The 16,644-nt window shown below is 50.8% G+C and overlaps 1 protein-coding gene across 9 annotated transcripts in view; it reads right to left on the bottom strand.

Moving 5' to 3' along the window:
* The window catches only part of LHFPL2 (LHFPL tetraspan subfamily member 2), a 183,485-nt gene that overhangs the window by 23,117 nt on the left and 143,724 nt on the right, over positions 1-16,644 (bottom strand). For 5 of the 9 annotated variants that reach the window (XM_027100768.1, XM_027100761.1, XM_027100759.1 and 2 more), the window contains one exon: positions 1,606-2,251. In XM_027100768.1, coding sequence (XP_026956569.1) covers positions 1,606-2,035 — 430 coding nt within the window. In that variant the 5' untranslated portion in view covers positions 2,036-2,251. Of the gene's footprint in view, positions 1-1,605; positions 2,252-2,425; positions 2,534-2,571; positions 3,283-6,098; positions 6,985-14,304; positions 14,484-16,644 lie in introns of those variants that run through there. The other 4 variants (XM_027100765.1, XM_027100766.1, XM_027100763.1 and 1 more) reach the window with 4 other exon arrangements.

The following is a 16,644-nucleotide window of genomic DNA, read 5'->3' as shown; positions in this document are numbered from 1 at the left end:
ATGGTACGGTTGATCCCGGCAGATAAAGAGATGAGGGGTCCTGAGATCTGTCACGAGTATATCCCCCATTGAAACAGAGCATGACTGTGAAGCAGGTCCTCTGTCATTTCTCTGGGCCCATTACCCTCTCCCCCACATACACACATGGGGCCCCCTAAGGTCTGAGAAACAGAAAACATCATCTTATCAGCTGTTTGGGAAAAAAACTGCTGTTTGACCTGTTTGGAAGCCAGCCCTGCTGAGCTCAAGAGTTTGCTATAAGGCAGGCAAGAGCTAATGCATTCGCGGTCTGCTTCTTTACAGGCCTGGATGCCAGGCTCAGTGCTTATCTCCATTGTCAGCAGCCCCGTGAACGCAGCTACAGGATGTGCCCTTCAGTGAGGGTTGTAAGTGGATTGCTATTTCTCCTGTTAGAGTTCAGATTAATAAATACCTTGGTTGTGGTTGTTTAAAAAGTGAATTTTGGGGCTTCCCTGGTGGCGCAGTGGTTGAGAGTCCGCCTGCTGATGCAGGGGACGCGGGTTCGTGCCCCGGTCTGGGAAGATCCCACATGCCGCGGAGCGGCTGGGCCCGTGAGCCATGGCCGCTGGGCCTGCGCGTCCGGAGCCTGTGCCCGCAGCGGGAGAGGCCACAGCGGTGGGAGGCCCGCGTACCGCAAAAAAAAAAAAAAAAAAAAAGTGAATTTTTTCCCTAAGAAGTCTATTCCTATGCTTCCTGAGGATGTCTTCAAACTCTGGTGCGTGCGTGCGTGCGTGCGTGCGTGCGTGCGTGTGTGTGTGTGTGTGTGTGTGTGTGTCTGCTGCTCAGAACAAGTCCCTTGAGCGTGGACAGACTGATACCCTCTTGGTTCCAGATCTGCTTTTCAGCTCCACATAGAACAGCCTATGAAAATGCGGGCGGCCATGGAAGTTTCCTTGGAGCTCACGGCCTCCCCTCTGGGATCCCTGTAAAGTGCTCATACTTTTCTTTCCACTGATTTCTAACAAGCTCATTAGTGAGAAACTCCCAGAAAGTGGAAGAGTTAGTTTGTAATTTCTGATCTGAGCGCACAGAACATTCTGACAACTGTCTCCAGGAGACAAACAATTTAAACCAGAACATTATTAAACACAGAGCAGCTGATACTAATTCCCTTCCAGCCAGCTCTTCGCCTGCGAAAGCTGAAATCATTCTGGGGGCCGGGGATGGGGCCGAGAGTGGGTGGCAGCCCCACGCTCACGCTCATCCCAGCACACAGGGCCCGCGGCAGGGGGGCCTCACACACCGCAGTTCTTCCCTGGACGCACGACGCGGAAAGCACGCTGGTAATTTCATGGGAAAAGCAAAAAGTAGGAGTAGTTACTCAAACAAAACCCAGCAACTTAGAACCCGAGGAAATAAGCAAGGAAGAGGAGCAGGTGAGAGCAGAGAACAGACACTTCCTTCACTTCAGGGGAGTGACACAGAGAAAGGGAGCGATGAGGGCAGCGCGCACCTGCTGCCTGGAACCGGACAGAAGACCGTCCTCCTCAAGTGTGGCAGCAAATGAATGAGCAGTGAGGGTGCTGCACACACGCACGAGCACACACATGGCTCTCAGGCCCCCTCGCCTTCGCGCACGCCTACCTGCAATTCCTTGCAGCAGCCCGCAGACGTTGAAAATACTTTTCTTCATGATGCTCTGCACACACATGGTGAAGACGGACACCAGGGCCACCATGCAGAGAATGAAGATGCCCACGGCTAAGAAAATAGCGGTGGCCTGCCAGAAGCCGCTGGCGATCTCTCCGAAGGTCTCGGCGTAGGGCCCGCACAGCGTCTCCCGCTGGAAGTGCTGCACGCCGGGGTTCCGGATGCAGCGGGCGTAGATGCCCAGCGTGGGGTGGTGGGGCTCCAGGGAGCCTCCGCCCTGCTCGCCGGGCTCGGCGCTGCCGCGGGGCTTGGCTTTTCCAATCAGCCAGTCTGCGCTCATGAAGGCAATGAGCTCGGCAAACGCCACCACAATACTCAGGAGGGTCCAGAGCATCGAGCGACAGGTGACAATGACATGACACATATTGATGTTCGAGACGTCAGGAGTCGGGAGGCCACGGGGTGAACTGGACTGGCGAGCCCGGCGGGCGGTGGGGAAGGCGCGGGAAGGAGGCTCAGGCGCTCCGGGCCGGCAGTGGCCGCTGCTCGGGGGCTCCCTCGTCCCGGCGGCGTCGTGGGGCAGCGCTCTCCGGGGCTGTCATGCTGCCATGTCTCAGCTCCGCGCGGCCGCAAGCCTCACCTACGGGGGGAGAGAGGGGAGGAGAGCGGTTAGCGGCGCCGGCCCCGCCCCCGACGCCTGCCCGCCCGGCCGCCCGCACTCCGGCCGGTGCTCAGACCCCAGTGCGCGCCCGCGGCACAGCTGCCCCACGCCCTGCGCAGCCCTGCCCGGCGGCGCCCCTCGTGCCCACAGAACCTTGCCCCGGCGAATCCTGCGCCCCCGCCAACACGCCGCCGTCCTCGGCGATGTCGGTCTCCCTCACTGCGCTCTCAGAGGCGTCTGTGGTTACCCTTATCTCTCGGCAGCACGACAGAGGGGCCCATGCCAGTCCCTGCACCCACCCGGGGGCACGCTGCGCATGGGGTTCCTGCCCCAGCTGCATGCTCTTGGGACGTGGCTCCTGCTCTATTATATCTTATTAGAAAAAGTCCAAGAGCACAGGGATCCAGACAGATCAAGATGTGTCTGCCAGTGACTGTATCAACGGACTGCCTGCGTTTTTTTTAAAGTTTACAGGACTCTCTGCCTGCTGTTTTGGTGTTAGATGAGCTAAGTTAGAAAAACTTGCCTCAAAACCTTTTGCTTAACAGTAGAGAGTAGTAACACCCAACTTTATTTCCTGGGAATCAAATTACTAGCAGAGACAAAGGAGGGAGTATTTGCTTCAGAGGTAAATGAGAATTTAAAAAGGAAAACAACGCCATGACAAATAATAAAACTTTGCCACCCAAACTTATTTTTTTCATCCATTTCTCACCAGGTGATTTTTAGACAAAATGAACTACACAAGTTAAAATGCAAAGAAGAAAAATAAAGCTCCAAGAACTGATGACTTACTCACTTGGGGAAATTATTCAAAACAGAGGCATGAATGACCATTGACTAAGTATCATTACCACTGAGGGGACTTGTTGACAACACAGACTTGCCTGTGAAGAATGCGTCCCTTGAACTGTCCCAATTCATCACATGTGCCTCTCTGCCTGAGCTTCGATTCACCCCAGGTCTGAAACTCAACATGCGCATTGTTTCTCATCTCACAAGGACTCGTGCTGTTCCCAAGGACAAATGGCTTCATTACCAGAGGGCTCTCTCTAACAGCTTAAACCCCCTTCAGGGAGGCCCGAACCCTGAAATGGGCCGCAGGGCTCCTCACAGCCCCATTTACTGCCCGCCTCCCCCCGCCGCCAGCCCACCAAGGTCAGGAAGAATCGCACAGCTCACGTCTGACATCTGGGCACATGGCTCTGTTCTGAATGATCTTATTAACTGAGGTCATGTCAACTCCCCAAGAACTACAAAGAGCCTCATGGCATGTGGGCAATGGTTGGGCGGGGAGTTACAGCAGAGGGAGGGAAGTGGGGAAAGAAGGGAGGGAGTGGGTGTCGAAGCTTCTCCACCGTGCTGGCTAACGTCCTAGTTAGAGGTGATTACTTACCTTATAGAACAGTGTACTTAACAACCTCACATCGCTGCACTTATACAAGATGCTATTTCGCAAAATTAGCTAGCGCAAAGCTAGGAACAGAGGAGCTTCACTGTCACGGTTGTGTGTGTGTGTGTGTGTGTGTGTGGCACTGGGGAGGGGAGAGGTACTGTGCATGCCGCAGGCAAGGGTTTTGGTGTTCAAGTCTGGGCTCCAAATCTAGCTCCACCACAGACTGGCCATATTGACATCTAACTTGTCAGAACCTTAGCTTTCAGCTTCCTCATGGACGCATGAAGAATGAAAGGGTGCCCTGCCTCCCAAGACTGTTGTGAGAAATAAGCAACATGCTGTGAAAGTGCCTCGCACAGTGCCTGGCATAGGAGGTGCTTAGTAACTATCAACTCCATTGCCTCAGAAGCTTTTCCCCTAACATGGATGACCCTGGTCAGACAAATGTTTAACCGACGGAAGTGCACCGTGGATAACAGAAACTTGGCCGTTAAAAGATCAGGCAGAGGCTATTTAGAGATGGATGAGGTCACTCATGTCTAAAGCTTCCCTGGTGGGCTTTGAGGGTGAGGTCCTGGTCTTACTTCCTGTCTCCCTACTGCCTAACACAGCTGACAAGCTCAGCTGGGGAAAATAAATCAGCATTAGGCCAGAAGTATAACCTACTCCCACTCGCTCATTCTCACCTCCCCCACCCCCCAATATTTCCAAAGAGAAATGCCTTTTGAGTAAAACGTTCCCAATACAAAAGAGCTTTGGAGGAGACTGTGTATAATGAAAGTGATCATTCTAAATGAGAACAAGGAAACAAGCTAGGATGACTCCCGGGAGGACACCCCACCCCATGCAAGCTGGGCCCACCCACCAGGCTTACAAACACTTTCAATCTACAGGTGGAGAGTCTGTTTGTTAGGAGAGAATGAGGCTCTACAAGATCTTCCCATCTGATGAGAAAGCCAGTTTACTGATGGGCCCCTGCTGCCCCTCTACTGTTTAATGGCAATTTTTCCATATGAATGGAAAACCTCTACATAGCCGTCCTCTTGCAGAACCTCAGACTCTGCCACAACCTCTCAGGTGACTTGGATCTTAATGAATATGCCAAGTGTATACTGTTCTGGTCAGCAAGCTCACCTCAGAGTCAGGGATGCCATTAGGTTGCAACTTCTAAAGAGAAAGGATGTGGAACTTCAGGAGAAGGGAAGAGGGCACATTCAGGCTTATTAGCAAAATGGTTCATGCCAAATTCGAGGCAGGATTATTTAGGGACCCCTGTGCTTAAATTCAGAAAGTAGAGTCCCCTGTCCATCTGTACTAAAACAATTCCCCCCCTCCACTATACCAGATTCTCACATCCACACCAGAGCGGCTGGAAGGACGCCTTCATTTTTCTGTTTGCAACAGGGAGATAAGATGTTTTGGACTTGCCAGCAAATCGGCTAATTACTACTATTACAGGAACAGCCACGATATGCAAGGCTGACTGACAAAAACTGGCTTTCCTCGGGATCCAAGAAAAGCCCTCGGGTCGGTGGGACAGGGGAAAATCCGGAGGTGCAGCAAGGGGCTTCTACAGTGCTCTGTACTCTGGTAAAATGCCCCAGTTTGGTCATATCAGATGTGCAGGGAAAGTCACGTACTGAGATAACATCCACATCATGGGAAGACAGATCCCTGTCACAGATTTTGTTAACCCAGGGATTCAGCACAGAGCTCCTTAGCACCACCCTGCTGTTCACTGTGATTCCCACTCCTCCAAAGATCCTGTAGTAAGACCAGGCCCTTGTTGACATTCCATGTAAACATCTTCTCTCCGTGGACCACTAAACACATATCCCCTCCAGGACACCTGGCTTTACTACCACATCCCTGATGGATAATGTGGACAGCTCTCTGACTTTCAGAAAAAGATGCTATGATTGTCACGAAGGTCCACAGAGGAAAGCCTCTTAGCAAGAAATAAGGAAAAAAACCGAAACAAACGAGACTCCTGCAGAAACCTAGGGTAATATACCACAGTCAGAATACAAAGCCAGGAGGAGTGACCAACGGTTGGTCCATGGGAGTCGTCATACATAGCTCTCCAGAGAGCCCTAATATTTAAAAGAAGGGTGAGGTGTGAGCAGAGCTCACACCTCTGAAAGGGGTCTGAAAGGGGTCCTTTCCTTGGCAGCTTCGTGCTGTCAGTGCAAAGGGAAGGGAATGCGCGTGAGGCAGAACCGCTCAGCATCAGTTGACTAGGAGATTACAGTACCGAAGCCTGGGAACAAAGGTCACAGCTTCTCCAAAGGTGGGGCAGACCGAGCGCACTTCAATCATAGCTGCGTCAAACGCCCACACTCTCCACCATCACAGCAACAGCAACAGCAACAAAGCCCGAGAAGGAGACCCTGCAAACCACATTTTGAAGACCACCACCACCTTACTCACCTTGGTTCTGTTTTTCAACTTCATTAAGAAAATCTGCAAGCATAGATATCAGGTGAAGAGAACGGACAATGAACACCACATACGGAACACTGGTTAACGTGTTGCCGTATCTGTTCTGCAGATCCACAGCACACACACTCACACTCACACTCATATGCAGACATCTTTTCTCTGAACCATCGGAAAATGAGTCACAGATGCCTTGACACTTCACCCCTAAATACTTTTGCATACACCTCCTAAAAATGAGGACATTCTCCTTCGTGACCACAGTAAAATGAACACACCCAAGAAAACTGACAATAATTCCCTAATATCCCAAAGCTGGGTCCACACTCAAACTTCCCTACCCTGCCTCCATTTTTATAGCTGTTTCTTTAAAACCATGACTCAGCCGAGGCTCATGCATTGCATCTCGTTATGTCTTTAGTCTCTTTTAGTCAAAAATAGTCCTTCCGTCCCTAATCTACCCGTGCTGCCTGCATTTTTTCCTCTGACATTGCCTTTTTTGAAGATACCAGGCTAGTTGTCTTACAGGATACCCCACAATTTGTCTAGTTCCTCATGTTGCCATTGAAACTTGTTCTCTATCCTCTACTGTAGAGAAACTGGAGGTTAAATTTAAAGGCTAGTTTAGATTCAGCTTAAATATGTTTGGTGAGAATCCTTTGTAGGTGGTGCTGTGTAATTCCTACTGCATCACACTTGGGAGGAATATGATTGAGGCTACACCTCAGAATCAGTAACTTTACACATACATACATATGCATAAGTGTATGTGTGTGTATATAGAAAGAGACAAAAACAGACAGAACAGTCTGTCTGGTCCTCTCTGGCCCTAAAAAAAAATCCAAATGTTGGTGAGGCAGTGAGCAGGAAGTCTGCTCTGGGCAGGGCCTGGGGGGTGGGGTGGGGGGCGGGGGGCACTTGGTGGTGGTCGTTCTGATGTCACAGTGAAGACGCCCTGTCTTGAGAGAGGCCATCCTGGAAGCTAAAGAAATCCTTCACCAAAGGGATTTTACTTTACATAGTCTTTGTGATTCAGTAAGTACTAAAAAAATAGGAACTCTTGTGATTAATAATAAATTTACTACACTGACCCATGTGGCCCAAACAAGCGATACGCTTCGGAGCAGACTGCACTTTGCTCCCACACCACGGGCAGTTTCTTGGCCCATATCCGTGTTCATTATTACCACCTCCCTCAGATGCACAAGTCCCACGAAGGCTCACCACCATGGCCTCCAGCCCAGCGTCTCCGGAAGGATAAGAGGATTAGGAAGGTAGAATTCATGTGCTTTTGCCTTCCAGAAGCTGGAAAGACCCCCTAGAGTGCTACTTCTAAGAGTGCGGTCCCTGGACGCCCCCAGCTCCTAGAGGGGGATGTGGGCCACCTGTTTCCAACAGCCTAAGTTCCTGGTTCCCACACACTGAACCAAACCTTCTGGAGGTGCTGCCAGAAACTGCGCTTTTAACAAGCCCCCAGGAGCTTCTTTACACACTGGACTCTCAGAGTCCGTCCGCTGGGAGGAGGTCTCACACGGGTGCGGTCTGCTTGCACAGAGCCGTTCCCTGGGGCTGGGGCAGGGAGGGGGCGTGGGCAGCGGACGCTGAGGCTGAAGAGAAGGCCGACAGGCGACGGGTGGCCCAGCGCATCAGGACACAGCCAGACCAGCTGTCCCCGGCACAGCTCGCAGAGCCACGCAAGTCACAGGCACAGGCGACTCTGCAGGGAGACCAGCCGCCCCCTTACGCCTCCGCTCACGTGTTATCCGGGAATCCTCAGAGGACGGCGTGCGGGGCCCCCAGTCCATCGGGACCTCCTCTTTGGAGCACAAGTGGTGTTAGAACTGAAGAGACAGCACTGGCGTGAGCAGCTCACCACCTTCCACGATCTTTGTAAAAAAATCAGCTACCGGGCTTCCCTGGTGGCGCAGTGGTTGAGAGTCCGCCTGCCGATGCAGGGGACACGGGTCATGTCCCGGTCAGGGAAGATCCTACATGCCGCGGAGCGGCTAGGCCCGTGAGCCATGGCCGCTGAGCCTGTGCGTCCGGAGCCTGTGCTCCGCAATGGGAGAGGCCACAACAGTGAGAGGCCCGTGTACCGCAAAAAAAAAAAAAAGCTACCAAAGGAAGTTCTGCAAACTCTCATTTGTCCTGGTCCCTCCCTGAACTACACTGACTATGGAAATGCAGACACCTTGACTCCGTTTAAAAGGAGGGTCCAAGTACACTAATAGTTACACTGTTCTTCAGGCTACAGCCTCAATGTGCTCAACACCTCCTGCTCATTGCCAGTACCCTTTCCTCACGGATAAACCCCTCCGCTCCATCCCACCTCTGACTCTACGGGCAAACCCTCAAGCTGTGCTTCTCAACCGGGGGCGACTGCATCCCTCCCGCCTTGCAGGGGACACCTGGCAATGTCTGGAGACATCTTCGGTTGTCACAGCTTGGAATGGGGAGGGGTGTTACTTGTATGTAGCGAGCAGAGGCCAAGGGCGCTGCTAACACTGGCCCTCCCGCAGCAGAGCAAGTCGGGCTGTGGAGGGTGACAGCCCCGCTCTGGGGCCTTCCTGCAGTCTTCACATTTGTAGGTGCAACTTAAAACGGAGCTCGAAAATCCCCCCACTTTAGAAAGGTCTGCTCTAATGAGCAAGTCATGTTTTATCATCTGGATGGACATGCACAGTATTCACTAAATTAAGTACACTTGCAGCCGTTTTTCTGCAAAATTCTTCTAAGGTCCAAGCTAATCTGTATGCCCAAGATGTCAGGCTGACAGGACGTGGAATCCAACTTGCCAGAGTTGACAGAACCTCGACCCTGCCTCTCCCGGGGTCCTGGCAGTTTTTCTGGACCACAAACGAAAATCAGCTCTTGCTTTCAGTCATCTCTACTCTACGAATGGCAAAACGGGGCTTCTCGAAACTGCAAGTTTGACCACATGGCCTTTACTTCTCCCGAATTCTCCTTCTCCAGAGTTGAGCTGGCCACTCAGTAAGTGCTCAGGTGGCCTTGGCCACTGCAAGTGTCAGGGAATCTCAAGGAACTTACCAAGTAGCCCTAAGTAATTTCAGGCATTCCAGTTATTACCTGACCCCAGCTTGGCTCCCCTCTGCAAGATGCTTCTCTCTCCCACTGAACCCAGAGATGGTTTCAGCTGCTTGGTGGCCCCTCCAGAGAAGTGAAGGTTCCACTCTCCAGAACACCTCGGCAAGCCTCTTTTTTCTGGGTCTGATCACTCGCTGAGGAGCCGCTCATTGTCAAGTTTGTTTGTTAATTCACCAGTCCTGGCCGGTCACATGTGTCTTCCTCGATGCCCACTGCAACTCCTCTGTATCCAATCAATTTGCTTTCTGAGCACACATTTCTAGAGGGATCATTTTTATACTCTGTCCTGAGGCATCAGCAACCAGGAACAACAAGTCCACCTGTCTGGTCCTATTTTCTAAATGATCCATTCTTTAAGATTTCTCAAGCCCACTTACACATTATTGATTTATTTATTTGGCTGTGTCAGGTTTTATTTGCGTCATGTGGGATCTTCATTGTGACATGTGGGATCCTTTGCTGCGGCACGCGGGCTTCTCTAGTCACGGCTTGTGGGCTTCTCTCTAGTTGTGGTGCGTGGGCTCCAGAGCGCGCGGGCTCAGTAGTTTCGGGGCGTGGACGTAGTTGCCCCGCAGCAAGTGGAATCTTATTTCCCCAACCAGGGATCGAACCTGCATCCCTTGCATTGGAAGGTGGATTCTTAACCACTGGGACCACCAGGGAAGTCCCCCACTTACACATTTTATAACTTCTTTTCTTTCTACAAATGTCATCATCTAAAAATCTGCACGAGGCAAGTCTTCCTTTACGTGTCTTTCTCTTTCTGTCCAACAGGAGAGACTGAAGAACCAACTTCCATGGTGGGCACAAAGGTGTGACTCAGCACAGATACTGCTAGCCAGGGCCCACATGCCTATGCCCTGTACGCACTGTGTGGGGTGTCAAAGGTTTCGGGTTTGCTGAGGCGGAATTACAACTTGAGCTTCAAGAGATGCCTTTTAATGTTACTGTTTTACATAATTTTAAACAGAAGGTATTTTTCATACTCATAATGAATTCTGGCAAAATATAAGGTGTTACATGAGCCTCACTAGTATTTTCAGGATCAATAAGAAAGCAGAGAGTTTTAATGGACAAAAGTAACACAGGGTGGAAAACGAAAAACTTATAGACCTTACACATAAAAATCAAGATACCTCCTGCTTCATGAACTCCCTGGTGTCATAGAGGGGGACTGCAAATGCCCTCTGTTTAAGTGACCCAACTCTGAGAATAAATAACCCTTAGGGGATGGACTCCTGTCTCATCTAACAGCTGGGCAGCCTGCCCCAGCACTGGGGAGCACGGATGTTCATTCTTACAGCAACTGCAGGCTTTCTTGTCCCTTCTGCACAGAGGCAGAAAGAATTGTTGCTTGTTCGCAAGATACAAGGCCATCAGCCAGGTTCCCCTCCAGCAGCTTAAGAAGGCCCAAACACGATCAATGGAGAGGATTATGCCACCTGTTCCTTCTGAGCCTCTCACACAAACCCATAAAACACCAAGTAAGCTCAAGAATCAACTAGAACAAGAGTCCCTTCCTGACTGGAAGCTTCTGGGAAAGCTCTTGTGAAAGACTGTATTATACTTTCAAATATTCTGTCTCTTCTTCGAGGAAGATGATATTGTTCCACCGCATGGACATCAGACCTGACCACGGGCCTTGCTCAGCCAATCCCACGTGGGCAGAAGTGACACATGCCACTTCTGGGCAGAGGAGCTTAGGAGCTGGTGCTTTGTCATCCAGCTCTCTTCCCACTCCCGTGAAATCAGAAAAATCCCAGACAGAGATCTCTCCATCCGCCTGGGTCCCTGACAACACGAAGCAGAGGCACAGCCGGCCCTTGACGGACGTGCAGTGTGGGTGAAAAAACCAAACCTCTGTTGCTGCCGATGCTGAGATTTTAGGGTCATGGCACGACCCAACCTCCTCTGAGGGCTGAGCTCCTGGCAGAGCCAGTGCCTGTGCATCCTGTCTTTGGCGTCAGGATACATTCAACTCCACCATCCCCTAAGACAGACACGGCGAAGAACTGTTTGAAATTTAACAACAATAAAATTCATCTAGTGAGACACATGAAAGCTTGGCAACTATCTCAGAAATATTCACTGTACAACTCACTGAGGTAAACTGCTTCGATAAAAAGTTTACTTTCTGGGGCTTCCCTGGTGGCACAGTGGTTGAGAGTCCGCCTGCCGATGTAGGGGACATGGGTTCGTGCCCCGGTCCGGGAGGATCCCACATGCTGCGGAGCGGCTGGGCCCGTGAGCCATGGCCGCTGAGCCTGCGTATCCGGAGCCTGTGCTCCGCAGCAGGAGAGGCCACAGCAGTGAGAGGCCCGCGTACCGCAAAAAAAAAAAAAAAAAGTTTACTTTCTTAATTTTAAGGTTAATGAATGGAAGTGCTAAGAAAGAAGAAAAAGTCCCAATTGAGTAAATGAGGACGTCAGCAGTGACTCTGAGAGCGACAGCTGGAAGAATAGCTTCCCACACCAGGCGCTTCTCCGAGCCTCTTTCCAAAGGGTCCTGACTCACTCGGAGCTGCCCCGGCTTTCCTTCTCTTCCTTCCATCCTGGGGTGGCTCCAGCTACCTGTGCAGCTGCCAGCTACGATGGCAACTAGGAAGTGTGCTTCCAACGAACACAAGAAGAGAGCCCTCAGCTCTGCCTGGAGGGAGGCTCAGCCGGACCAGCAGCGCAGCAGACACGTCCAGGACCAGCTGGTACCAGGTGTCAGACCAGGCCGCAGGGGCGGGGCTGCCCAGGGGCCTGTCTCCAATGGGCATCAGGCCAGGTCTTTCCAAGGAATGGAGCCCACAGGGCTGGAGCGAGGGTATCCACAAACCAAGGGGGCAAGAGACCACGGAGGAGGGCAGTGGGGATGACTGAAGCCCTGGGCCTCTGGCTGCAAACGAGAAGTAACGACAGCCCAGGATGCAGGGCAGTAAACGCGGAGAGAGTGAAAGGCTGAGCCCATGGGGCATGAGGTGGAAGAAGCAAGTCACAGGCAGGCAAATGGCTGTGACCACACTTTTAGCTGGTTTCTGGTCATCTCCACCATAAGATTCCAAATATTCCCTCCAGGAATACAATCATTTCAGAGATGAAGGAGAAGAACATAGCATTAGGGTGAAAACTGGTGGCTTCCGTGAAGAAAATGTTCATCAGCACATGAGAACACCTGTCACTTTAAAAATACAGTTGTTTTAAGTTAGGTATTGCCTCCTTTTGAACCAAGTCTGTATATATAGACACAGGCACAGACACACACATACACACACACACACATATGTGGTATCATCTTATAAACTCAAAAGTTAGTAGTAGACAAAAATGTTAATCTGGAAATAGTCACAGGTAGTTAAAGAATGGCAAAAACGTTTTTCTTTCCTTGTATCTCCACTGGCCCTGAAAACGTGACCCAATTAGTGCTACTGACAGAAGAAACGGAGTGGTTAATGTTCAAGTTGGGCCTTAGTGCCAAGGTTCCAAGCAGCCGTTAAGGAGGTGACGGGTGTGAGCATGAGCGCAGCGGAAACCTCATCCCAGCGTGGCCCAGGGGACAGGCCAGCTGCATGACTCATAGAGAGGGGCGCCAGCCCAAACCCCAAGCCAGGAACTGCCTGGAGGGCACAGGGCGGGAGCAGCTCACAGCAGCAGCCACCTTCACCCAGAATCCCATCAAAACAAACGCCACAAGGCGTGCGCTGCCATCGGATGTACCTGCAAAGCTCTCAGCAGAGTGAAGCATCTCTAATAACTTACTAAAGGATATTATCAATGAAACGGGCCTAATGATGTAAGATAACCCTCATCCTTAAAAACCAAGACCTAATTCGGGATTTACCCAGGCACCAAGACAACACTAGCCATTGCTCACTTAAAAAAAAAAACATAACACCTTCTATATTCTCACTGAGGTCACTTCTGTTTCTAACCAACATTGCTAAGCAGTAGTGGTATTTTAGAAAGTTTTTGAATGATTTACAGGGCCAAAGTTTATTGTAGGCTGGTTCATATCTCTAAAAGCATCGCTGAAAAGGTCCAAACTCGCTGTTTTTATTATTTCACTCACACCGACGCTGGCCTTTCGCAACCAAAGGTACAACTTGCAGACTTAACATCTGAACTGCCCTATCTTGTGTCCGCAGTACACACTTCCTGAAAGCCAGTGAGCTCAGAGAAGGAACTGGACACAGCCTAAGGCTTTATGTATTGAACACACAAGCAATAAAGAACAAAATGCCCATGTGGATATTCACAACCATGGCTCTTCATTCATGCAGCAAAAATGTCCCCTCGTTAGTGCCTTACTTCTCTCAAATATTTAAGACCCATGAAATACTGTGTGCTGAGAATGCACACACACATACAGACACACACTCACACACATTTGTAATGTTAGATGTTTTTAACATCTAAAAAGTCAGCAGGACAGATTTGTATGCTGCATCCGTGCCCAGTTCATTAAACACTATCCGTCTCAGTGATCTCACAGCCAGATATCAAGCCACCCAGCGTTTTGCAACTTTCCCTAATGAGAATGCCAAATGCAAAACCACAGACAGGTTTAAACTTCCTTCATTTATTAACTAGAGGAATTCCCCAGACATTTAGGATTCAAACTGGGCTTTGAAAACAGGTGAGCTTAAGTGTAGTTCCCAAAGGGATGCACACTCTTCGAGGAAAAGCAAGTTCAACACGGAGCTGCCAGCAGCTTCGGGACCCTCGGCCTGCATTACTGAACTGGCCTAAGGACTCAGGAATGTGCCAGGTGGGAGGAGGCGGCCCAGTGAGCTTTTCTCACTGCAGCTCAGATGAAGTCAGTGCAGACTCAAAGTTCAAGCTGGTCACAGAAAACCCCATTGTGGAAGTTTGAACTCTTGTCCTTGTTCATAGGATCCAAGACTCTTTCTGGGAACAGGGACTTATTGTTACAGCTTCTAACAACAGCGCAGCCTCGTAAACAGAGATGAACTCAGAAGAAGAGAGTACAGATCAGAAGACCAGGCCACTTAAAAATAAACACAAAAGTGCTGGAAAGGCTGGGAATACAAACAGCTTTAGGTTCACTTCCCTGAGACATCCCAACCGCCTGTTCCCCACCTCCTCACCTGTAAGGGCTGCTAAGCGAGGTGGGCCAAGAGGGACCTGTCCCAGTTTACGCACGTGTCCAGTGCCCTGGACTCCAGGTGCTGCCGTGGGCACCTCCCTTTGAACCCGCGTGGCTCAGAAACAGAAAGGTGCTTGGCAAGGGAGCCCCAGGCAATCAGGGGAGGGGAAAAATAAGACTGTGTTTTGGTTAGGTAAGAAAAAGGACCACGTTGGCGTGCTGACACATATTTCTCTGAGGTGGTTGCAGCTAACAGACTTCATTACAGCAAATATTTCCCACGGCTCTGATGACCACGGGCCTCGGGAAAAGACACCCACACGTGGCAGAGAGAGGCCCTTTCTCCACATCCCACGTGCCAACCCCCCAGGAGCGGGGTGGCTGGTCATTCTGGGTGCCGGCAGAGAACGCGGGCAGGACAGTGTTTGGGGGAAGGCCTCTCTGGCTCACGCACAGGATGAAGGTGTGCTCAACGGTCACCCTCTCAAGGTTGCTACCAAACCCACTGCCCCACCCTTCCAGCCAATGAGCACATCCAGAAAGGCAGCCTCGGGGGTGATTCAGTCTGGAACCAGACTTTCTGGATTTGAATCCTGGTTCTACCACTTCCTAGGCGGTCACCTTGAGCCCAAATGTGGCTCTGTACCTCAGTTCCTGTGTCTGTAAAATGGGGATACGAATAGAACCCACAGGCGTGTTGTGAAGATCAACTAAGTTAGAGGAAGTAACAAGCTTAGAACAGTGCTTGCTGGACGGTAAGGACTCCAGGCAGGTGGAGTACACTTTCTCGAGCAGGATCCAGCCTCCCCAGCCCCCAATCCCACAGCAACAAGGCCACTTCCGAGGTCACACCACGGCATTCCTTTCTCCATTCAGATCTTCCTGTTGTAGGGCCCACCTGGCATGTGAGGAATTAGCCTCACCATCAAGTATCAATTTTCTCCATGTAAAGAGTTCTACAGCACAAAGGATACAAATGGATACAAAAAGCATACAAAAGACCTATTTCAATGCTCTCACCCCGGCTGTACCTTTAGCTCTGTGTCTTTGAACAATGACGTGGAGGTGTTCAAAGTATCTACCCCAAAGGGTGTTACAAGGATTAAAAGTCCGTGCATGTACAGCAAGGTATCGTCCGAAGTGCTCAACAGGCAGGAATCACCACTATGATCATATTTGGTCAACATTTATTTTTATGCTCTTGGTGGGCTGTCTCCACACAGCCACAAAAAATCACCTTCTACTGTCAATATCCTTCTATAGCCTGAAGCTCGTCAAATAGCAAAGTCATAGGGGGGAACAAAAACACTGGACAGGAAGCAGGGCAACACGGGCTCTGGTCTAGGCTGCTGGCTAATGGTGTGTGACCACATGCGGCATCCTTAGCTGCTCTGGCTTCAGGGTCTCAGGTAGAAAGTGTGTGTGGGGGGTGTTGGAGCTGCAGATCACCACTGTCACTTCTACCTCCCCAAATCAGTCATTTCAAAAACATTGATCACCCTTATCATCTTCTCCCAGACCAGGGACTCCCCCTGGAGCAGGTGGCTTTCTAAGTCCTATGGCTCCGGTTGCAGGGGAGCAAGACACGCTTCTGAGAAGTGCCAAGTGCAGAGGCAGAAGAGAAGGTCCATCTGAGCACAGGGAGCTGGCCAAGGGTCCCGGCCAGAGGGCGTGGGCTACACTGACTCCCCCTTATCATCCCCTTTCTCCTTTGGGGAGGGAGAAGCCACCTGTACCCATTCATTTCCAGGTGCAGAGTGTCTCTCTCATTCTGGGAACCACAGCAGAGCAGTCCCCGCTCCAGCCTTCGGGCTAACAACTAAACACGAGGTCCTCTCTATCCTTAGCTTCACATATGGAGCCAGCAATTAAAGAACCCTTACTTGGCTCTGAAAAATCCGTGGTTATAAAGAGGGTCCCTCCTTTCTTAGATACTTTAGCTTCCGTTCTAGACAAGTACAATGCTTGCTTATAAGGAATTTCATAGCCATACGCCAAAGGACATGATAGAATACAAAGTTTTGATCACTGTTTAAAGTATTTATATTTTGGCTTCCTGTTTATTGCAAGAAGGGTGCCAACTGATTAACAAAGGCATCTGAGTACCAGTTCTCCAGCTGGAGATGCCAACAACATGAGAGACTCCTTTTTTTTTTTTTTTTGCAGTACGCGGGCCTCTCACCGTTGTGGCCTCTCCCGTTGCGGAGCACAGGCTCCGGAAGCGCAGGCTCAGTGGCCATGGCTCACGGGCCTAGCTGCTCCACGGCATGTGGGATCTTCCCGGACCGGGGCACAAACCCGTGTCCCCTGCATCGGCAGGCGGACTCTCAACCACTGCGCT

This window comes from Aethalodelphis obliquidens, unplaced genomic scaffold (genome assembly GCF_003676395.1).
Source record: "Aethalodelphis obliquidens isolate GAN/ISIS:26980383/991018 unplaced genomic scaffold, ASM367639v1 scaffold4, whole genome shotgun sequence".
NCBI classification, from domain to species: Eukaryota; Metazoa; Chordata; class Mammalia; order Artiodactyla; family Delphinidae; genus Aethalodelphis; species Aethalodelphis obliquidens.
Note: the sequence above shows the minus strand (reverse complement) of the source record. Positions and strands in the feature narration are given on the sequence as shown.